Source organism: Triturus cristatus, chromosome 1_1 (genome assembly GCF_964204655.1).
Source record: "Triturus cristatus chromosome 1_1, aTriCri1.1, whole genome shotgun sequence".
Taxonomy (NCBI): domain Eukaryota; kingdom Metazoa; phylum Chordata; class Amphibia; order Caudata; family Salamandridae; genus Triturus; species Triturus cristatus.
In genome coordinates, this window is record NC_140579.1 from 127,773,088 (window position 1) to 127,797,292 (window position 24,205).

Genomic DNA, 24,205 nt, shown 5'->3' on the forward strand with positions numbered 1-24,205 from the left:
TTTTTCAGTGAATTTCAAAGGTTTTTTAAATGCTAATTCCTAACTATATCAGGCCTGAAACCTATAGTTTTTTCAGTGAATTTCAAAGGTTTTGTAAATGACAATTTTTAATGTATTAATTGTTATACTGATTTTTTGATACTGATTTACTACATTTTTTAAACTATTTATTTTTAGGTATATTTTTTACATTACATTATAATTACATTATACATTACAATACAAAATACACTTTTTCAGAATGAATTACTTTAGTTTAAATACTTGGCAAATAGGCAACAGACTTTTAAATACAGTAGTTACAGTTGTTGCAATTGGCAACACAATTTCAAACACAAAGCAACATTGAGCTCAATGTGAATGTCTAGTTAAATGCAATTAGTTACTTTATGGATTACTTTTCTAACCACAGGACTGGATCCTAGATTCAGTCCTTGGACATCTTCTGTAAACAGTTGAGTAAAAGTGTTTTGGTTACAGTAGTTATTTTTAAGGAATATTATTGTATTTTAACCCTTTCAGCGCGGCGCGGATTTCCGCGCCACGCTGAAGGTTCCGTGCGCGGGCGGGGCCATGACGGAACGGTTCCGTCATGCGCACAGCGCAACCGACGTGCATGACGGAACCGTTCCGTCATGCGCGTCGAAGGGGTTAAAAGTAAGTAGTGTTATCGTTACTTTTTCTTACTCAGTGGTGGATCCTGGATCCAGCACTGGCCAACCTCCTGTAAACAGTTGAAAGAATGTGTTTAAGTCATACAGATGATTTTTTAGGAATATTTTTAGTTTGTGAAAATAGACACTTCGAAAATTTTCTGGTGAAAACCACACAATGGATTCCTATGGAAGGAAATACAAGTTACTGGTAAGTACGCTTAGAATTACTTTTCAGGGTCAGTGCTGGGCTAAAAGATGCAGCACTGGGTTATCTCCTGATTACAGGTGAGTAAATCGGAATTCGTAGTTCGGCTGATTTTAGAGGAATATTTGTACGTTTCAAAATTGGACACTTAGAAACTTTTCTGGTGAAAACCACACAATGGATTCCTATGGAAGGAAATACAAGTTACTGGTAAGTATGCTTAGAATTACTTTTCAGAGTCAGTGCTGGGCTAAAAGATGCAGCCCTGGGTTCTCTCCTGATAACAGGTGAGTAAATCGGAATTCGTAGTTCGACTGATTTTAGAGGAATATTTGTACAATGGTGAAGGAAGGGGGAGGGGCCTGAGGTGACGTGTGCAAACACGCCCTGTGGCACGTTTTAAGTTGGGGAATTAATTCCTCTTCAATCCTGAGGTGCCCTGGGGGCCAACTAGCCCACCAGGTACCTCCAGTATGCGCCAGGGAGCTGCATTGCAGAGAGGTATTCAGAGGCCACGCCCCTTTTTACAACACTCTGCAACACAGCTCCGTGGCGCTTACTGGAGGTACCTGGTGGGCTAATTGGCCCACAGGGTACCTCAGGATTGAAGAGGAATTAATTCCCGGGGCTGCGGGGGGGCCATAAGCCCCCCCGCATACATTAACTTAAAGCCCCGGGGGGTGGCGGTCCCCGGGGCTGGGGGGCCCCTCTGGGCCCCCCATTACTATAAAAAATTTGCCCCTGGGACTTGGCCCCCCCCGGGGGCTAAATAAAAACGAAGCGCGGGAGTCTGCGCTTCGTTTTTTTTTTCATCAGCGGGATGCGTGGACCCCAGGCGCATCCCGCGATTTAAAAAAAAATAAATACTTTTTTGGGCCTTGGGGGTCCTTGTGGGACCCCCTGAGCAGGCCTTGGGGGTCAGGGTGTTTCTACCCTGCCCCCTTGTTGCGTTTTACGCCTTTTTTTCCGGTTTTCTTGTGCCTCGGTTCTACTGAGGCACAAGATGGCTGCCAACACTTCCTGATTCAGAGTGTTGGCAGCCAGTTAGCATTCAGCTCGTGCTCGGGAGGGTTCCGGGAGGGTGCGGGGAGGGTGCGCGGATCCTCCGAGGCCATAGATATATATGTACTTTTACCTCAAATTTTCTCAGGAACTACTGAACGGATTTACACCATTTAAGCAAAAGGCACGAGTCTGAACTGAGGACTACCTCTTTGCCAAATTTGGTGTAATTCCGTTCAGCAGTTCGGGCTGTAGCTGCATCAACAGGTCCTATGGGAAAATGCATGGGGAAAACGCGTTTTGGGACCCCCCTTTTTTCTCGGCCCCCGCTTGACGAATTACCGTGAAATTTTGAAGATAGGAGCGGACCAGAGCTGGCCAAAAGTTTGGAAAATTTCACGAAGATTCGTCAATCGGCACCAACGTTATTCCAAATAGAATGTTGCAGATTTCCTATGGAAAATAGGTCCTAACTATATCTACCTACTGGCGACTGCCAGTAGGTAATATATATCTATATATATATTCACACCTCATTAAATCCTGCTGTGCTCCTTAAATGAGGCGAAGCAGCACAGAAGGAGAGTTTAAAGAAGGTAACTTCTGTCACCGTTTCTAAGAGGGCCGGTCAACATGTGAGCCTGCACAACACTGTGATTAACGTGCAGGTTCACCCGACCATACCTTAAAAACCGGGACATTTCTTTAAATAACCCAGGCACTACCCAAAAACTGGGACATTTCTTCAATTTGGAGAAAAGTGTCGGGACACTTCTCCAAAAACCGGGACCGTCCGGGGAAATCCGGGACGTCTGGTCCCCCTATGTGTGGGGCATCAATGCTGCACCTCTGAGTAAAAGTTAGGAGGATAAAAAATATGACCGGTCATGGAGTGTAAAAACATTATATATTTATTTTACCTCAGAGTGATTGTATGCGCACATTTAATTTACAAAAAAACTTATTTGTTAATGTCCCTGGTTGCACCATGCACAGATCCCACACACCACTGGATTTGTACCTGAATCAGTGGACGACTGTTAGTATCAGATCCCCTTGTTTTCAACCTCTCCGTCGTGCCTCCAGTGTCACCAGAAAAGGAGTGGATTAGCAGAAAATGTTCCTGTGACATCATCTCCCCTGCCTCTCGTGGCCAGGGCTCTCACAATAAGGTGTGGGTAGAACGGGCATGATAGTCAATGCCCTGCGCTTTCCAGAGCCACGACCTCCATAAGCAACATTTTCTTTTTTTTAAAAATATATCCAAGGGCTATACCAGTTGTTAAAGGCCCTGAACTCGCGATATAGACCTGAGCTGCAGGAGGTTCCTATCCGAGGGTGAGAGCCTTTAACATCCGGTATAGCCTGAGGCAGAAGGGCTTTGAGGCTATTAGAACATTGCACCCACTGAGGGTAGCATGTTCTAAATTAAAAAGGAGAAAACAGAAAGACAAACATTGGATTGTTGAGCTATGGGCTTCTACCAGCCATTATAAGCCCTGAGTCACTCCATTCTCTCTAGTCGAGCCCTCAACATTCCATTCTAGTAAACATGCTTCGTTCAATAATAATGAGTCAGAGTATGAAGCCACACCCTCCAGTGCACCAGGCACCCTGTTTACTCTTTCCTTGGAGTGTGTGATTCCTGTAATGGCGGCTGCAATTTTTTACTCTGTTGAGGCCAGCCAATTACATTGTTCAGTCCTGCGGGACCAGCCAATCAGAATTCTTTTTTTGTCATTTTACCTGTGGACTCCCGTGTGAGTGCCACAGTAGTCCCATGTCACCAGATGTTGCTATTTTTAAACCTAATTTCTCTAAAACCGCTGAACAGGTTTACATTAAATAAAAAAAGTTTCCTTCTAGATAAATATCTAGCTATCTGTCAAATTTGGTGTAATTCTGTGAAGCTGTTTTTTTCTGTATCATTTTCTAATTTTTCTTATGGAAATAGGATGGGGAAAAGTGTTTTTGTACCTCCCATTTTCTCTGCCACCGCTTAATGGAACAACCTGTCAAGATTTTTCAAGGGGTGCCAAAGTTATAAGCAAAACAAAAAACACTCTTTCTATGGAAACTCTGACTCAGGAGTAACTACAGAGTTGCTACACTCTGGGCTTCATTTTCCAAAGCCACAGATGTGCTTATCAGTTACACCACAAAATGTACATTCGCAGGAGGTCTCAAAAAGTCCTACACCTCATTAATAGGAATGCCAATCAACGCAGAGGTGGAGGCCTCCAATGGGGAGCGTGACCACCATTCCTGTAGAAGCATTTCTTACGTGTAACATTTTTTTGGGCGATCTGTGGTTCTTAAATTGAAAGATAAATTATTTGTAAAGTCTTTACATGGGAGGAATGCCATGGGAGGAATATGGGGTTCCATGGACCACTGTCTGCTCCTCCCTAGACCCCACGCCAGCTTTCACAACGTGGAATCTGTCCCTTGTGGACAGCTTCGATCTACAGATGAATGACCATTGCAACTCTGCTGCCAGTTACCTTTGGAACTACAGTTGCAGACCACTGGGACGCAAAAATAGGTAGATCACCCTTTAACACTCCTCTCCTTTTGCAAATCAGAATGAGTTGCAAAAGCCATTTGGAGAGTCCAAAAAAATTCTGATTTGTGATATGTTTTATTTGACATTTAGACCAGTTATTTTCTGGTTGCAAAGTTTATGGCTTTGCAAATTGAGGATTTGAGTCTGCAAAACAGCTTAGTACATCAGGCCCTTGGAGTGGTGGTGGGTGAGGGGACTAAGAAAGGGCGGGAGGTTTGAGCAGGGAGTCAGAAGGCCTCAGCGCTTGAGGGAGGGGAGTTTGCCTGAGCCCCAATATTTCCCATCCCCGCTACACATTCGATGAGTTTACGGAAGTGGGAGAGGACAGAACAGGGGCTCGAGAGGAGGCATACATAGCATAAAATGTTAGATTGGTGGTTCCTGTTGTTTATGCTCTCAACTAACAAAGAGTCCAGTTAGAAATCTAATTATTCTCCACCTCTAATCCTATTGAACCAGTTTGAATCCTCACATCTCTATTACATTTTTCAGGGCCTCCACCCGCAGGTGCCGCATTACCAATTCCTGAGCGATGCCCTTCTGGGCAAAGGAGCTGCCACCCACTGGCCAGAAGCACTTCCACAGGGGTAAGCCATCAGAAGGGTAAACAGCCTTTACAACGTGGACTTTAGCATGCGTTCCGTTTCCGTGTAAACTGAACAACGCTTGCCTTAACCACGCATATGCCTTGACCACGCATATACGTGCTTAAAGCAGTCGGCGTTCTAGCTGCCTGAGCAGGTGGGGAGCGGACCCAGAACGATCGCTGCAGGAAGGACAGGGACGCGGCGTGGTAAGTTGGGCTCGGGCCGAGGATGGGGTAAGTTTTAGGGTAGGGGCCAGGAGTCAGGGTTGGTTTTCGGACAGAGGGTCGAGTTTTAGGGCTATGGGCAGGGGGGGACAGTTTTCAGCACTGGGGGCCAATTTTTAGGGCTCAAGTGGGCTGGGGTCAGGGACATTTTTGATTTTAGCGCTCAGGATAGGAGGTGGGGCAGTTAATAGGGGTGGGGCGGGTAGATTAGAACACAGGAGGGCTGCATTTTAGGGTCTAGGGCAGGGTGGGCTGGAGTGGAATCTTTACCATGCATATACCTTTACCAAACATGCCCTTAAAATGAAATTTGTGGTAAAGGCATGTGTGGTAAAGACACAGGGGAGATTTACTAAGCTTTTGCGCAGTGTTTGCTTTACAAAAGTGATGTAAAACGACGCAAAATCATTTTTTAAAAATGTACTAACGTAATAACGTAAAAGTAATGCAAAGCAGCGCATTGAGCTGCGTCGCGTAACTTTGCGCCATTGGGGCGTACCAAGGGTGAAGCATGGGCGTTCCCTCGCAACCACCCAAGGTTTCGCACGCTAAACCCAATGTCCTAAAAACAGTAGATTGGGTTTAGCGTGAGAAACAGCGCTTTTTCAAACCACGCGCAAAGAAGGAGAAATGCTTTCGTTTCTCCTTCCTTTTCTGACTTTGAATGCCTGCTGCACTGTGCAGCAGGCATTCAAAGTGGGAAACGCTTTCCCTTGTGTCTAGAATAGTATCTTCCTGTACAAAACCTATGCTCACACACACACCCTAGCGCTATGGTGCAAAGGTGTGTGTGTGGCGCAGGGCAGCTGTAATCAGCACCGGCGCAACGGAAAGGGAGGAGAGAGCCATATCTATGAAGATATGGCGCTCTCCTGCTCCCTCTCCGTCGCGCAATGCAGTGCAGCCTTGCGGGAGGCTGCTTTGCGTTGCGGGGAGGTTTGTTAAATCTCCCCCGCGGTCGTTTAGGCATGCATGGTTGTGTCATACAACCCATCAAATGGAACAATCCAGATCCAGACTGGCATAGTAAAGGTGCAATGGGCCCTAAGGCAAGCATGGGAAATGGGCACACGTCTCCCCAACAAAGGGCCCTTCGAACCTCGGGGCCTCGCCTTCTGCTGCACCAGTGATAGCGGTACAAAAGGGGGTGGTGATGGACGGAGTATCAGAACCAATCAAACACTCACACCCAGTCAACAGATCTGGGTTTGATCCATCACCGTTCTTTAGCCCACTCTGCCACCCCAGTTCAGACATGGCCATATGCAAATCAGTCTGACCCTGTGCCTCATGGGAACAGTCCAACCCGAACTGCCAAGCCATGCCTTCCCTGGACCGGAAACAAGCTTCCTAGGACCGGTTTCTGGCATTTCAGCCGTCTTCAGCCAGGCTTGCTTGAATCCAGTGGCAAAGTGAGCAAGGGACTCACGTCTGAGCATACCCTGCCAACTTATGGCGAACAAAGCGGTACAAAAGGGGGTGGTGATGGACGGAGCATCAGAACCAATCAAACACTCACACCCAGTCAACAGATCTGGGTTTGATCCATCACCGTTCTTTAGCCCACTCTGCCACCCCAGTTCAGACATGGCCATATGCAAATCAGTCTGACCCTGTGCCTCATGGGAACAGTCCAACCCGAACTGCCAAGCCATGCCTTCCCTGGACCGGAAACAAGCTTCCTAGGACCGGTTTCTGGCATTTCAGCCGTCTTCAGCCAGGCTTGCTTGAATCCAGTGGCAAAGTGAGCAAGGGACTCACGTCTGAGCATACCCTGCCAACTTATGGCGAACAAAGCGGTACAAAAGGGGGTGGTGATGGACGGAGCATCAGAACCAATCAAACACTCACACCCAGTCAACAGATCTGGGTTTGATCCATCACCGTTCTTTAGCCCACTCTGCCACCCCAGTTCAGACATGGCCATATGCAAATCAGTCTGACCCTGTGCCTCATGGGAACAGTCCAACCCGAACTGCCAAGCCATGCCTTCCCTGGACCGGAAACAAGCTTCCTAGGACCGGTATCTGGCATTTCAGCCGTCTTCAGCCAGGCTTGCTTGAATCCAGTGGCAAAGTGAGCAAGGGACTCACGTCTGAGCATACCCTGCCAACTTATGGCGAACAAAGCGGTACAAAAGGGGGTGGTGATGGACGGAGCATCAGAACCAATCAAACACTCACACCCAGTCAACAGATCTGGGTTTGATCCATCACCGTTCTTTAGCCCACTCTGCCACCCCAGTTCAGACATGGCCATATGCAAATCAGTCTGACCCTGTGCCTCATGGGAACAGTCCAACCCGAACTGCCAAGCCATGCCTTCCCTGGACCGGAAACAAGCTTCCTAGGACCGGTTTCTGGCATTTCAGCCGTCTTCAGCCAGGCTTGCTTGAATCCAGTGGCAAAGTGAGCAAGGGACTCACGTCTGAGCATACCCTGCCAACTTATGGCGAACAAAGCGGTACAAAAGGGGGTGGTGATGGACGGAGCATCAGAACCAATCAAACACTCACACCCAGTCAACAGATCTGGGTTTGATCCATCACCGTTCTTTAGCCCACTCTGCCACCCCAGTTCAGACATGGCCATATGCAAATCAGTCTGACCCTGTGCCTCATGGGAACAGTCCAACCCGAACTGCCAAGCCATGCCTTCCCTGGACCGGAAACAAGCTTCCTAGGACCGGTTTCTGGCATTTCAGCCGTCTTCAGCCAGGTACAGACTAATTTGCATGTAGCCGGGTTCTGAGCTGGGATGGTGCAGTGAACTAAAAAACGGTGATGGATTAAAACCATGATCTCTTGACTTGGTAAGAGTATTCTGCATCATTCAGAAACTCTGTCCATCACCATCCCCTTTTTCCCAAATCGATTTTATCCACACTCAGTGTGGGAGGGTATGCTCAGACGTGAGTCCCTTGCTCATTGCACCATCAGGATTCAGGCAAGCCGGGCCGACGAAGGCTGTGATGCCAGAAACCGGTCCCCGGAAGCTTGTTTCCTTCCCAGTATAAGAATTGGCTTGGTAGTTTGGTTTGCCCTGTTCCCATCATGCACTGGGACAGGTACAGACTAATTTGCATGTAGCCGGGTTCTGAGCTGGGATGGTGCAGTGAGCTAAAAAACGGTGATGGATTAAAACCATGATCTCTTGACTTGGTAAGAGTATTCTGCATCATTCAGAAACTCTGTCCATCACCACCCCCTTTTTCCCAAATCGCACCAGTGATAGCTGCGCTTCGCTAGATATATTCGCTGGCTCAGCAGGAGCAGCTCCCTTGGGGTGCATGCTCAAGAGTCCGCCTCCCTTTTGGTCACTCTCCTAAGAACTCCACTTATTCTGTGTGTCTTACCCTCCACACTTCAACACGGCCCTAAGAACACATGGTGCGTAGGGAAACACATGAATGAGCCACTCATGACCAAGCTAGAAAGGAGCAATGATTTTTGGCATTCCATGAAAAACAGTAAAACTGCCTGTCACCTAAATGAAAAGCTATTTTCAGGCTTTTTTTTATACTTTCGTGCTACCTAGCGATGCTGCTGTATGTCTGTTATGGAACGCTAACCTAGAACCATACGCCCAATGTACTCAGAGAAAGGTCGTAAAAAGGCGTCGCAAATTGCACACCAGAGTGCCAGATGTACTACAGTTTTTAGCGGTCTCTAAGGGAAATCAGGCCGTTTGCGACTGTTATAAAGGATTAAAACATGTACCAATCTATTTTGTGAGTCAGTAACCTGTTATCGACTCGCAAAATAGGTTTTGTGAATCGCTATTAGGAAGGGGCGTGACATGGGCGTCCCTTCCTAATAGCGAGTCGCAGGGGGATGTAAGATTGTTTTGAGACTACAAATGTGGTTGCAATACAATCACAGTTACCATCAATTTCAAATTGGTGGTAAGCCTGTCGCAAAGGGAAGGGGTCCCCAGGAGACCCTTTCCCTTTGTGATTGACAGCAAGTTTTTTTGAGAGCATGCAGTGGTCCCACTGACCATCGGCTGCTCTTAAAAAATGAAACGGCAAAGTTTCATTTATATTTTTGAAATGCATCCAGTCTTCCTTTAAGGAAAACGTGCTGCATTTGATTAATAAAAACTGCTTCATTTAAAAAGCTGTTACAAACACAGTGGTTTGCTGACCCCAGCAGGTCACAATGCCTGTGAGTGCCGTCCATTCCCAAAGGGCCGCAAAATGTGACCTACTTCATGAATATTATTGAGACAGGTCCTTTGTAACCCATTTGAGAATCGCAAACAGTATCTCAGACCAGAGGCATAACACAAGCCCCCGCAGCACCCGTGGTGTAGGGGGGCCCAGAGCTGCAGGGGGCCCCCTCAGCACAGTACTCTCGTCCGGGAGCTCCTGATAAAATTCGGAGCGGGCGCCCCTCCACGAAACTTGCAGGCCCCCCACCAAATTTCATTACACCACTGTCTCAGACACTGTTGTACATCAGTGTTTTCTACTCTCAATTTGTGAGTTGCAAAAAAAATGCTAATTGCATGTCTAAAGCACTGAAGGTTGTATATTTGGCCCTGAGTATTTGCACACTGTCTCTGAATTTATAATGCAATGCAGAATCTCAAGTCACAGGGATCACAGAACAACCTCCCTAATGACTATATGGGTGTCTATTTGTAACTCCTTCTGATTGGCTGCAAACATAGTTAGATCTTTTTTCTAAGCAACGTTAAAGGAACCAATGCTGCGCTTAAAAAAGGATATGGGAACACACTTGGAGAAGCGGGCAATTGTTCCCTTGACCACTACTTGATTCCCCGAGGTCTCCTGACACAATTCTCACAGTAGGTTACCACCTCCTCAGAGCAGTCGCAATATATTCAATAGTTTGCCACAGTACTTGCGGTCATCGACCATTGTTGCATTTCACTGCGAATCGCATTTAGGATGGAACTTCCCTTTGACTCTCCTTTCCAATTGCAATTCAGAGCAAGTTGTTAAACTAAGTCATTTTGCGATTCAGAAAGGCTTTACTAAATCGCAAAAGGGATTTAGTCGATAATGTAATGCCATTTTGCAGTAACCAAGCCTGTGATTTTATGAATTTCATGACTTTAAACATCCTTCCCCATGTTTTGTGCTCTGGGCTGCACCTGGACAATGCAGAATTCTAGCAGGGTTAAAAGTGCATTGTAGATTAAAGGGGACTTTTGTCTCTATCAGAAGATACATAAGCAAAGTTTACATCACATCCCAAATTAAGGAGACTTAATAGGAAAGTACCAACATAGGAGAGGAACAAAGGCATCCTGAAAATGAATATGGGGTGCAGATCAGGAAAACAACACACTAACCAAAACAAAATTATTCTGCCTTCCCCATCAGATTTCATGTACAATGTGCCCTGAGGAAGGTGTATGACTGAAGAGTAGTCTCACACCGAAACATGCGTCGGCACGGCACTGAAGACCTAGCAGAGTTGATTATGATCATAATTATATAAAGACTATTGAGAAAAAGAACATCAGTGATGTCATTTGAGATGTCATCAGTGATGTCACTGACCATGTCATGAATGATGTAATATGTGACATCATCAGCAGTGGATTGTGGGCGCGCGAGTTATAGTTAGCAGAACTAACGATAACGGACGAATTTCAATGGTTTTGTACGAGTGAAATGTCCAGCTAACTATAACGTCCCTGAAACCTATGGTTTTTTCAGTGAATTTCTAAGGTTTTTTAAATGCTAATTTCTAACTATAACGTGCCTGAAACCTATGGGTTTTTCAGTGAATTTCAAAGGTTTTTTAAATGCTAATTAATAACTATGCCTACAAAGGTAGGACATGTGAAGAAAGAGGAAGAAAAGCGCAGAAAAAGCAAGACAAATGCAGAAAGAGGCAAAAGAAGTTTAGAAAGACAAAGAAAGCTAATGAAGGACACCTTTGCAGAATTGATGTTACTTTTCCCCCAAACTGCCTTTGTCTACTCTAACAAATGCCAAAGACAGAAATGGAAGTGGTCCAATCGATTTTGTCCACAGATTGAGAAAGCTAGAAAAAATGTCAATAAAGCTGTTTCTGCTTATCTCAGAGACCATAGTATGGGGTTCATATACAACAACAATCTGCGTTTTAATATGGATGGCATCTACAGGACTGATGGTGTACATTTCACAGATAAGGGAAACAGAGTCCTTCTCAACAACTTAAGACTCTGTATTGGCACTTACATGTAGCTACAAAAATCTCCCAATAAACACAAGGGCGCTTTTTAGAGCCACCCAATATCCTAACATATAACCTAGGTTTATATTAAAAATATTTTTTTATATTTTTGCTTGAAGACGCGCACCCGGCGCGAATTGGAGTTGCGTACCCCTCGCGTTCACTCTGGGGGGCCGGCTGAGTGCCGCGCTAGGGACACGACTCCTAATTTTACCGGAAAAAAACAGCTCCCACCATTAATATCTATTTGCCCCGGGGACCCCATACCCCGGGGCCTAGGTAATTCGTTGGGGACTGTGGGGGTAGCCCCAATGCCCCCACGGTCCCGCCGGCTCCACGTGACCTTCGGGAGCCGGCGTTGCTTTTCACGCTAGGAGTCGCGTACCCCTCGCGTTCACACCTTGGGCCCGTGCTGAGCGCCGCGCTAAGGACGCGACTCCTAATTTTACCGAAAAAAAACCCGGCTCCCATCATTCATTTCGATTCGCCCCGGGGGACCCCATCCCCCGGGGCCTAGGCAATTCATTGGGGACCGTGGGGGGATCCCCAATGCCCCCACGGTCCCGCCGGCTCCCCGCAACCTTCGGGAGCCGGCATTGCTTTTCCATATGGGGAACTGCTGACATGCAGCTCCCCGTGTGGAAAAGCAATCTGGTTTGGATTTTGGAAGAGAGAGCAGGTTTCTCTGCTCTCTCTGCCAAAATCCAAACTAGAGTTTGCTATGGTAGGGCGGGAGACGTGCTCCCGCCCTGCCATAGCAACATCAGTGTCCCGGAGGTAGGCACCCCGGGATACAGAAGGAGCCAGCCCTGGGGGGTGGTGGTCCCAAGTGCCATCGCAGGCTCCTAGAGTGGGAGGCTGTACAGCCCCCCTCCCATCATTTTCAAAGCCCCGGGGAGGTGGTGGTCCTCGGGGCTGGGGGGGTCCATAATGGACCCTCACATTTAAACACTTAGTGCCCCGGGAGGTGGTGGTCCCCGGGGCTGCGGGGGCCCCTATGAGCCCCCGCTATACATATTGTAAATACCCCCGGAACCTGGCCCACCCAGGGGCTTAAAATTAACGAAGCCCTTGCTTCATTTTTTTAATTTTTCATACGGATCCACGCACCCAGCGCGCATTCGACTGTTTAAAAAAAAAAATTGGGTGCCCAGGGTCTCCTTGAGGGACCCCCTGAGCAGGTCTAAGGGGTCAGGGTGTTTCTACCCTGCCCCCTTTTCTTCTATCTCACCTTTGTTTCCCTGTTTTCTTCTGCCTCGGTTCTACCGAGCCACAACATGGCTGCCAACACTTCCTGGTTTGGAGTGTTGACAGCCAATTACAATGTAGCTCGTGGTCGGGAGGGTGCGTGGATCGACCGCGGCCATAGATATCACTATCTTTATTTCTTGATTTTCTCAAAAACTACTGAACGGATTTACACCATTTAAAAAAAAGGTCTCTTTGTGAACCAAGGGCTACCTTTTTGCCAAAATTGGTGTAATTCCGTTCAGTAGTTCGAGCTGTAGCTGTTTCTAAAGTTTCCTTTGGGAAATTGATTTTTTGACCGCTTTTTTTTTAATTTCTCAGGAACTACTGAACGGATTTACATCATTTAACAAAAAGGTCTCTTTCTGAACCAAGGGCTACCTTTTTGCAAAATTTGGTGTAACTCCATTTAGCAGTTCGGGCTGTAGCTTTGTCTAAAGTTTCCTATGGAAATTAACATGGGGAAAACCCCCCTTTTTTCTAGGCCCCCACTTGACGAATCACCCCGAAACTTTCAGGAGAGAGGCTGACCGGAGCGCCCCGCTAGTGTTGAAAATTTTGCGAATATTCGTAAACCGGCACCAAAGTTATTGGGAAAACAAAAAATGCTTTTGGAATAGAAATAAGGTCCTAACTATAACAACGTACTGGCGACCGCCAGTAGGTAATATATATATATATATATATATATTCACTGAAAAAACCATAGGTTTCACACATGTTATAGTTAGCGGAAATTTTACTGATAAAAAACCAATGAAATTCCCCCGTTATAGTTAGTGCAGGAAACTATAACTCACGCGACCGCAATCCTCTGCTGATGCTAATACTGTATTTAGACACTTATTTGCCCATGTCTTCTTCCATAAATTTTTAGCTATACATATATTACAAATATTTTTTTTTCATAAAGACACATATGTCATCAGCAGAAGATTGCGGTCGCGTGAGTTATAGTTTCCTGCACTAACTATAACGGGGGAATTTCATTGGTTTTTTATCAGTAAAATTTCCGCTAACTATAACATGTGTGAAACCTATGGTTTTTTCAGTGAATTTGCAAGGTTTTTTAAATGCTAATTCCTAACTATAACGTGTGTGAAACCTATGGTTTTTTCAGTGAATTTGTACGGTTTTTTAAATGCTAAGTTACTTTACGCCATTCGTGGCGTGCGCGCCCACTTAACGCAGTTCGTTCCGTGCGCGCACAGTGAGCACGCGGTGCGCTTCGCGCACCGCGCGCCCACTTTACGCAGTTAGTGCCGTGCACGCATGAAGGGCACGCGGTGCGCTACACGCACCGCGTGCCCACGTTACGCTAGATGGGCCATGTACGCACGATGCGCTTCGCGCACCGTGCACACATGGAGGACATATGATGCGCTTCGTTGTGAAAGATTAAATTTTATTTTTTTTAAGTATTGATAAGCCATGCTCAAATGATGCCCTTCGGGCACCATTTGCACACGGGGTGGGGAGGGTGTGGATAATTTTTTTTTTTCAATAATTTTTTAGCGTACGCGTACGGTAAGCGTAATCGGCGAAATTAACGAAAAAATTAAAATTCCGTTTTTGGCCTTGGGGGATCTTTGGGGACTCCCTCTACATGGCTAGGTGCTTTGGAGCTGGCTAAACAGCTCCTTTACATGTTTTTGCCCTTTGTTTTTTAATCCACACTCTGAGTGCGAGAGAGAAAATGGCGGCCGCCGCTTCCTGGTTTCGACCGATTCGAATGTTTACTAAGATCTAACAGCCAATCAGAATCGCGCTCGCGCACGTCACCCTACGCGTACGGTAAGCGCACCGTAAGCGCACCGTAAGCTGGCTCAGATATATATATTGATTTAAAGGCTATTTTCTCAGAATCTACTGAACAGATTTACACCAAACCTACAAAAGGCACTTCCTTGACCTGAGGACTACCTCTCTGCCAAATTTTAAGTAATTCTGTTCAGCCGTTCGGGCTGTAGCTGTGTCTAAAGGTCCTATGGAAAAATGCATGGGAAAAACGCGTTTTGGGACCCCCCTTTTATCTCAGCCCCCGCTTGACGAATCCCCCCGAGACTTTCAGGGTAGGAGCGGAGCATAGCGCCCCACCTATTTTGAAAAATTCGCAAGGATTCGTCGACCGGCGCAAAAGTTATTCAAAATAGAATGTTGTGGATTTCCTATGGAAACGTGGTCCTAACTATAACTACCTACTGGCGACCGCCAGTAGGTAATATATATATATATATATATATATATATATATATATATTCACTGAAAAAACCACAGGTTTCAGGGGTGTTATAGTTAGCTGGACTTTTCACTTGTACAAAACCATTGAAATTCCCCCGTTATAGTTAGTTCAGCTAACTATAACTCGCGCGCCCGCAATGCACTGCTGATGACGTCACATATTACATCACTCATGACATGGTCAGTGACATCACTCATGACATCACTGATGACATCTCAAATTACATCACTGATGACATCACTGATGATATCATCCAGTGAATGTGTGTTTTTCTGAAAATTAAATATGTTTTATATATGTATATCTCAAGGTCGATGGAAGAATAAATGGGTATATAAGTGTCTAAATGGATGATTTGTTTTTGAAAAATTGATTGTGTAACTGACTGATTAAGTGTATCATAGTGAATACATGGCTTAGTGAGTAATGTTTAAATGTGTAAATATCTGTATCAGTCTCTCACTTTGTGTATAAGTGGCTGCATGGGTTGGTGAGTAGCTACATGGGTGTCTATATAGGTTATTAGTTGTTTTTTTTAGTATCAGTCTGAGTGTCTGCATGGTTCGGTGGGCGGTATTACGTAGTGCATAGGGGCATGAATGTGTGACTCACTGTTTGTATGTGTTGAAGACAGCATGTGTGCAGGACTGTATGGGTGGATGAGTGTGTGTATGGGTGTGTTAGTGAGTGAATGACTGTCTCAATAGTGTCTTTATGAGTAACTACATATGTTTTAAAATAGTATATGTGACTATTGGTGTATATAAGTGAGTATATGTGAGAGTGAGAGATTGAAAGAGTTCCTGTATGAATAAGTATGTGTTTCTATAAGTGATTGTTTAAAAGACTAAGTATGTGTAAGTTTCCGTAGAAGTAAGTGTGGTGGTGTGTGTATAACTGTATATGCAAGTAAATGTATGTTTGATTCTTTATTAGCATGAGTGACTATGTGTGTGAGTAACTCTATGGATGAGTGGCATTGTGTAACAGGATGTATAGGTGTATGAGTATATATGATGAGTGAGTACATGTATGAGTGACTGTATAGGACTGTTGGTGAATGAGTGGATGTGTATTCAGATATGTCACACATTTGCCATAAATTCTGAATGTTAGCACTCTAGTTGCTCATTAAATCACTGTAGTAAAACTACTGTTCACCATGGAAGTCTGCTCCTGGTATTAAAAGTGCATGTTTCAGTCTGCATGTCAGAATTTTTTTATGAAATAGAAGAGGATTTGAGAAGTCACTCAAAATGTGCCCTCATTTTCTTTCTTCAGCATTAATCATAATTTCTATGGCAAAATGAACCCCCTCATTGTGTTCCTTTTTAAATTAAATGTTTTAAGTGTTACCAGTTTATTCCAATCAAGATGGCGTCAGGTGTGCCATACTTTTGTCATAATGAAGACAGTAAGCGCTCTAGTTGTTCTTAAGAACACTCTGGGACATTCTGTAATTGGGCTATACTTGGGCTACATCTGGGTGATATTTGGGCTACATTTGGGCTCTTTTGTCTCTGGTGCCATCTTGGGAGACTTATTTGTTATGAAGTTTCCTAATTTCCTCATTTACTGCAGTCTCCTCAGTAGGAAATACTTTCAGTTTTTTACTTTGATTCCATCAAGAAGGCATTCAGATGTGTCACACATTTGCCATAAATTCAGAATGTTAGCACTCTTTTTGCTCATTAGATCACTGTAGTAAAGCTACTGCTCACCAGGGAAAACTGCTGCTGGTATTGAAAGTGCATGTTTCAGTCTGCATGTCAGAATTTTTTAATGAAATAGAAGAGGATTTGAGAAGTCACTCAAAATGTGCCCTAATTTTTCTTTCTGCAGCACTAATCATACTTTTTATGGAAAATGAACCCCCTCATTTTGTTCCTTTTTAAATTAAATGTTTTAAGAGTTACCACTTTAATCCAAGCAAGATGGCTTCAGGTGTGCCATACGTTTATCATAAGTAGGACTGTTAGCGCTCTAGTTGTTCTTTGGAACACTCTGGGAAGCTGCAGTAGAACACAAAGGAATCAACTGACAGTCTCTGCCCTTGTTGGATGTACATGTTTTACTGAGAATGTCAGACTTCCTTCTCACATGACTGAGAAAGATAATGTGAATTTACAGAAAATAAGCTCTCAGTTTAGCTTATAGGTCACCTTGCAAACCTCTGTGGGAAAAGCATGAGAAAATATTTTTCTCTCAATCATGATATCCCAGCAGAAGGCTTTTTCACATGGTGAAATCACCTTAGAACATACCACAATTCCTAAAATGAGTATGGTACCATCAACAAATGATTTATAATGTAACTACAGTCTTAAAACCTTCTATTAACTGCAATGCTTTTTAATGAGGTGCTATCATGTATATTGGTCCCAAGATGGCTGCCAACACTTCTTGGATGAAGTGCTGACAGCCAATCAGATCTCAGGATGAGATGTGTGGTTAGGCTCCGCCCACATATATATATGATTTTACTTTTGATTTTCTCAGGAACTACTGAACAGATTGACTCCAGATATGCAAAAGGCACATCCCTGACCTGAGGACTACCTCTTTGCCAAATTTAAAGTAATTCTGTTCAGCCGTTTGGGCTGTACCTTGGACTAAAGGTCCCTATGGAAAATTGCATGGGAGAAACGTGTTTTGGGACCCCCCCTTCTTTCTCAGCCCCCGCTTGACGAATCTCCACAAGACTTTCAGGGTAGGAGCGGAGCGGAGCGCCCTACCTATTTTGAAAATTTCGCGAGGATTCATCAATCGGCGCCAAAGTTATTCCAAATAGAATGTTGCGGATTTCCTATGGAAACACAGTCCTAACTATAACTATCTACTGGCGACCGCCAGTAGATAATATATATATATATATATATTATCTACTGGCGGTCGCCAGTAGATAGTTATAGTTAGGACCGTGTTTCCATAGGAAATCTCAAAATTCTATTTTGAATAACTTTGGCGCCGGTTGACGAATCTTTGCGAAAGTTTGAAAACTAATGGGGCGCTCCGCTCAGCTCCTACCCTGAAAGTCTCAGGGGGATTCGTCAAGCGGGGGCTGTGAAAAAAGGGGGGTCCCAAAACGCGTTTTCCCCATGCATTTTCCCATAGGACCTTTAGTCGAAGGTACAGCCCGAACGGCTGAACAGAATTACTTGAAATTTGGCAGAGAGGTAGTCCTCAGGTCAGGGATGTGCCTTTTGCATATATGGAGTCAATCTGTTCAGTAGTTCCAGAGAAATTTGCAGTAAAAAGCACATACATATCTATAGCCGCGCACCGTGCGCGCACCCTAACGTGCGCAAGCGTAATTCTGATTGGTTGTTACATGTCAGTCAACGTTCGAATCGGTCGAAATCAGGAAGTGTCGGCCGCCATTCTGTTTGTTTTCAGTGCGAGAGTGGAAAAGGAAGGTGGCAAACATGAAAAGGGGGCAGGGTAGAGAGTTGCTGACCCTCTAGCCCTTGTCAGGGTGTCCCTGAAGGACCCCGAAGGCAGAAAAAAACATTTAATTTTTTTTTTTTAAATCGCGGGGGTGCGCGCACGGTGAAAAACCATTAAAAAAAAATATATAAAAAATATAATAATACATACATAACTTAGCATTTAAAAAACTATACAAATTCACTGAAAAAACCATAGGTTTCACACACGTTATAGTTAGGAATTAGCATTTAAAAAACCTTGCAGATTCACTTACAAAACCATAGGTTTCACACATGTTATAGTTAGGTGGATATTTCACTCGTAAAAAACCAATGAAATTCCCCCGTTATAGTTACTTCAGATAACTATAACTCTATCACAAGGATGATGTCATCAGTGATGTCAAGAGTGATGCCACTGACCATGTCATGAGTGATGTAATATTTGACAGCATGAGCAGAGGATTGAGGGCGCGCGAGTTATAGTTATCTGAAATAACTATAACAGGGGAATTTCATTGGGTTTTTACGAGTGAAATATCCACCTAACTATAACATGTGTGAAACCTATGGTTTTTTAAGTGAATATATATATATTGCTATGATTTGCTTCGCTGCATATTATGTATCAATTTGATATATTAGCCTGGTTACTATTGTTTCTGATTTGTTTTCATAACACCTTCAAGAGGACACACTCTAGGTTTGAAGTATTTTATTTATGTCTATTACCACTGAGCATTATGATTGGGTGAAGTTGATTTTATAATGGAAGGTCCGGCATCAGCGCGTCAGGTGATCAAGATCGCGGAGGCGATCGAAACGCGTCTGAGGCGGACACTTGTCTGACATAATGAAATAAACGTCGGAATTGAAACTTTGGAACCGCTTGGTGTTTTTACTTTTGGACGTCAGTATTGTGCATGGTGGAGAGGTCCATACCTGTTTTCAACTCCCTTTGTTGCATTGGGGAAGTCAGGACTTTGTCTCTATACAATTTCTTCCGGAAATCGGCTGAACTCTGGAATTGTGGACCCTCTCCCAGTTAAGTGGCGTGATCGTGTTTGGCCGGATATCACTGCTCGTGATACTACTTGACTCGGAAGGAGTAATCTGGTCACGCCCCCCGTCCCTCTCAACAGTGTTGCAATACTTCTCCGCATACCAGACGAGGGAGTTTGAGTCTTTGGGAGTCGGCGGACCCCTGATGGCTTTCTTCATTCGCCGGTAAGAAGTTACACACTGTTATCAAGAGGTTATCTAAACGGGTTGGGAGATCTTTGTCGTTGTCTAAAATTTGAATTCCACGTCCTTGACCTTTAAAGAAGTGGTTCCACCTATTGACGTACATTAAGCTCGTTAGCTTATAATGTCAGCCCAGGACGCGCTGCGTGACCGGGAGGCTGCAGCAGAAGCGTTATTTGTTGATTTACCGACTGCCAGTGTCGCAACTGAATCGCCAACCCATGAGGGGAATACGAACGATGTTAGAAGTTTACTGAGGAAACTGGAAAAACTTCAAAAAACCCGAGCTATCTAAATGGTGGGAGAGCAAATCCCTTGAAAAATATCGTGATGTAGGCAGGGTGCCACGGGGGTTGCGAGTCATGATTGCACCTTCGTATGAAAATCCACACCCTGAGATGCTTTCCGAATGGGCTACTAATAATCTCCAAGCCTCTATGAACATGGTCCATATTTTGATCAAATACGCCGTGATCGATAGAGAGAGAATTCTTAAAGAGATTAATGAATTGAATCAGAGTCTTGATGTTCATGTCCAGAAGGATATTATTGCCAAAGGCAGAGTTTCGATAGCCAACAAATTACAACAATATGAAGAGACTATCAAAACCCGGAAAGCCTTTAAGTTTGCTAGGGATCGTGATGATTATCTGGCGGGAAGGGTGTTCACGTTTTCCCGTAAATTTGATAATGTAAAAAGGAAAGCCCTCACGGAACAAGTCCAAGTTAATCGTGACAATGCTGGCAATGACAACCTCATCACTCAAGTGGACTCTGATGTCAATTCTCTCACCAGTGGGGATTCGGATGAAGGCTCCAGTACCGCAGTGACATCTAGTACAGTGGCCATCAAACACACTCTAGGAGAGGAGCTTAATTTTTTAACTATGGACAGGCGAGCAACCCTCCGCCCCAGAAATCCTCAAAGCCAAACAAACGCAGCAGCAAGCGTCGGAGAGAGAGGCGCCAGCACCGCCTCAAGACCATCAAACAGGGGCAGAGGAGGACGGAGATGGAAACGCTAGACTCTCAGGATAATACAATTATTAACTTGACGGACACCGTATTATCCGAAGCTGAGCAACAACTGTTGAAATTGGGCCTTTCTTTTTGTCCCGAGTCCAACTTTTCATATAAACAGTCTCGCATTGATATCTACAAGTTCATTCGAAAAATCAAAATCAAACTTCCAATTGAACAAATCTATGAGCATGGCCACCACATCCGACTCGTTGTTGGATCCACTACAAGTTCGGGACTCTGACACACTTCAAATTATGCAATCCTTGGCTAAGGAAAGTTCGGACTTTACTATATCCGGTACTGTACCTGAACGTCTTGAAGGAATCAACACAGGATTGGCGGCTGCCAGTCCATTTCGTCCTCCTTCAAGTTTTTATCCGATCATGCCCAAGGACTCTGTTGATGTGTTCAGTGACATGGTAATTAATGACCTAAAAAATCTAAACTTGTCCACTTATTCCAAATGTAGTCAAATAAATGCAAAATTGAGAAACTATTGGGCGTTGATCAAGAAAATTCGTGGGAATGGTCAAATTGTGGTGATGGGTGCTGATAAGGGCGGTAACATAGTTCTTTGGCCCAAAAATGATTATCTTCAAGAGGCTCAACGCCACTTGTCTGACACTAATTGTTACAGCAAAGTAGGCCGAGACCATTTGGGTGAAATCAAGAAATCTGTATCCTCCCTATTGGCACAATGGAAAAGAATGGGACTCTTGTCAAAGAATGAATATCTGTTTCTTAAAAATGATTTTCCAACTACAGCTACCCTGTATTTCATTCCTAAAGTTCACAAGGGCATTCACCCTATACCTGGCAGACCTATCATCTCTGCCCGTAATAACCTCCTGGAAGCTATGTCAAAATATGTTGATTATTTTCTCCAACCTCATATGACCGCTTTGCCATCCTTTATTAAGGATACTGGTGATTTTTTAAATAAAATCCAGGCAATTGATTGGCAATCCACCTTCATACTTATCACACTTGACATAGATTCCCTTTACACTAGTATTTTACATCCACAAGGGTTAACTGCTGTTAAACATTTTTTAGACTCCCGTTCTATCAATTTCAAAGACCATAACACCATGCTCCTCCAAATGATTGATCTTTGCCTCAACAACAATCTGTTTCTTTTTGATAACGTTTTATACAAACAGTTGAGGGGTGTGGCTATGGGGGCATGTTTTTCTCCAACCTATGCCTGCCTTTTGGTTGGTTGGTGGGAGGAACATGCCCTCAGAGTCAACCATAAGGCTATGTGGGATGCACATATCCTTTACTATGGCAGATATATAGACAATATTTTTATCGTCTGGGAAGGTTCCACAGAGGAGGCTTCTTTGTTTGTAGCATCCATCAATAACAACACGATGAACTTACAATTCACGGCCACTATTAGCACTGAGAGGGTGGAGTTTCTGGATGTAGAAGTCTTTATTTCAGACCAACACATAGATACTAGATTACACAGGAAAATCACTGCTGGCAATTCTATCTTACATGCCAGTAGTGCACATCCACCACACCTTATACGTAGCATACCCTACAGGGAATATCTTCGCCTACGTCGGATATGTAGCCGTCAATCTGATTTAGAACAGTGCCAACAGGAAGCTACTAATCGGTTCCTTGCCCGTGGGTATAAACCGGACAACCTGAAAAAAGCCCTTGACAAAGCAAATCTTTGTTCTCGGGAAATCTGCCTTTCTACCAAACAACCTGAGACTACAAACATTAGTTGGGAGGTGGACACAGAGGTTATTCAACCCATTAGACTCATTACCCATTTTTGTTTGCAAACAACATAAAACTTTGCGGAATATAATTTACAAACACTGGCCCATTGTTTTAACTGATATGACTCTCAAGTTTTTGCTACCCAATCTACCTAACATTACTTTCAGGAGAGCACCCTCAATGAGGGATGCGTTGGTTAAATCCAACCCTGAAGTCACGGAGAAGACCACGTGGTTATCACGATTTGGCTTTTTCAAATGTGCTTCATGCCGTGCGTGTAAATTCGGAATCAATGTTTCCGAATATCACACTGCATTTAACAATGTTCCGGTACAAATTAAACAACATTTCACGTGCCGCACTGATTTTGCGGTCTATGTGTTAGAGTGTACCTGCCATTTGAAATATGTGGGCAGCACCAAACTACCGGTTTTCAATCGCATTTTGCAACACCTTCGTGCGATTGTCAACTCGGACCCCACATATCCTGTTGCTCGCCATTTCAAAGCCATTCATACTAATAAGATCAGTGACTTAACATATTTTGTGATTGGGGCGGTACCACCTTCAATTCGGGGGGGCAACAGAGAGAAACAACTTCGCCAGTTAGAATCCTCCTTCATCCTATTACTTGACACCAAAATGCCTAATGGGATGAACACGAGTGAGGATCTGCATAACTTTCTGTGAATGTCTGTTCTATTGTGGTCTGATTCTTTTCCTCTAAATGTAGCTGATCTAACAGTATTTGTAACACTTACCATGAAGTACTGGGTATTTTAAGCCCAGCGGTGCAGGGGAGACACCCTATGACTTCGGGGTTCTTCCTGTTTCAGACCTACAGAAACACAGAGTCTTCTGGGTGAAGTCAAAGATCAGTTTATTGGCTGCAGACCAATTACAGGCGTCCTAGAAGTACAACAGCGTGTATGTTCTCAGGAGACTGCTAAAAATCACAGAAACGGGCTTCTCCTTAAATACAGATTTTCCTGCCTCAGGCATGCATTCCTATGTTTACGATATGGCTATTTCATATCGTGCTGATAAGGGCGGTAACATAGTTCTTTGGCCCAAAAATGATTATCTTCAAGAGGCTCAACGCCACTTGTCTGACACTAATTGTTACAGCAAAGTAGGCCGAGACCATTTGGGTGAAATCAAGAAATCTGTATCCTCCCTATTGGCACAATGGAAAAGAATGGGACTCTTGTCAAAGAATGAATATCTGTTTCTTAAAAATGATTTTCCAACTACAGCTACCCTGTATTTCATTCCTAAAGTTCACAAGGGCATTCACCCTATACCTGGCAGACCTATCATCTCTGCCCGTAATAACCTCCTGGAAGCTATGTCAAAATATGTTGATTATTTTCTCCAACCTCATATGACCGCTTTGCCATCCTTTATTAAGGATACTGGTGATTTTTTAAATAAAATCCAGGCAATTGATTGGCAATCCACCTTCATACTTATCACACTTGACATAGATTCCCTTTACACTAGTATTTTACATCCACAAGGGTTAACTGCTGTTAAACATTTTTTAGACTCCCGTTCTATCAATTTCAAAGACCATAACACCATGCTCCTCCAAATGATTGATCTTTGCCTCAACAACAATCTGTTTCTTTTTGATAACGTTTTATACAAACAGTTGAGGGGTGTGGCTATGGGGGCATGTTTTTCTCCAACCTATGCCTGCCTTTTGGTTGGTTGGTGGGAGGAACATGCCCTCAGAGTCAACCATAAGGCTATGTGGGATGCACATATCCTTTACTATGGCAGATATATAGACAATATTTTTATCGTCTGGGAAGGTTCCACAGAGGAGGCTTCTTTG

The 24,205-nt window shown here is 44.2% G+C and overlaps 1 protein-coding gene across 1 annotated transcript in view; it reads left to right on the plus strand.

The window, feature by feature from the left end:
• Positions 1–24,205, plus strand: part of LOC146869768 (uncharacterized) — a 150,479-nt gene that overhangs the window by 78,041 nt on the left and 48,233 nt on the right. Inside the window, exon 5 of the mRNA XM_085614510.1 lies at positions 4,922–5,016. Within this exon, the coding sequence (XP_085470636.1) occupies positions 4,922–5,016 (95 nt within the window). The remainder of the gene's footprint in view (positions 1–4,921; positions 5,017–24,205) is intronic.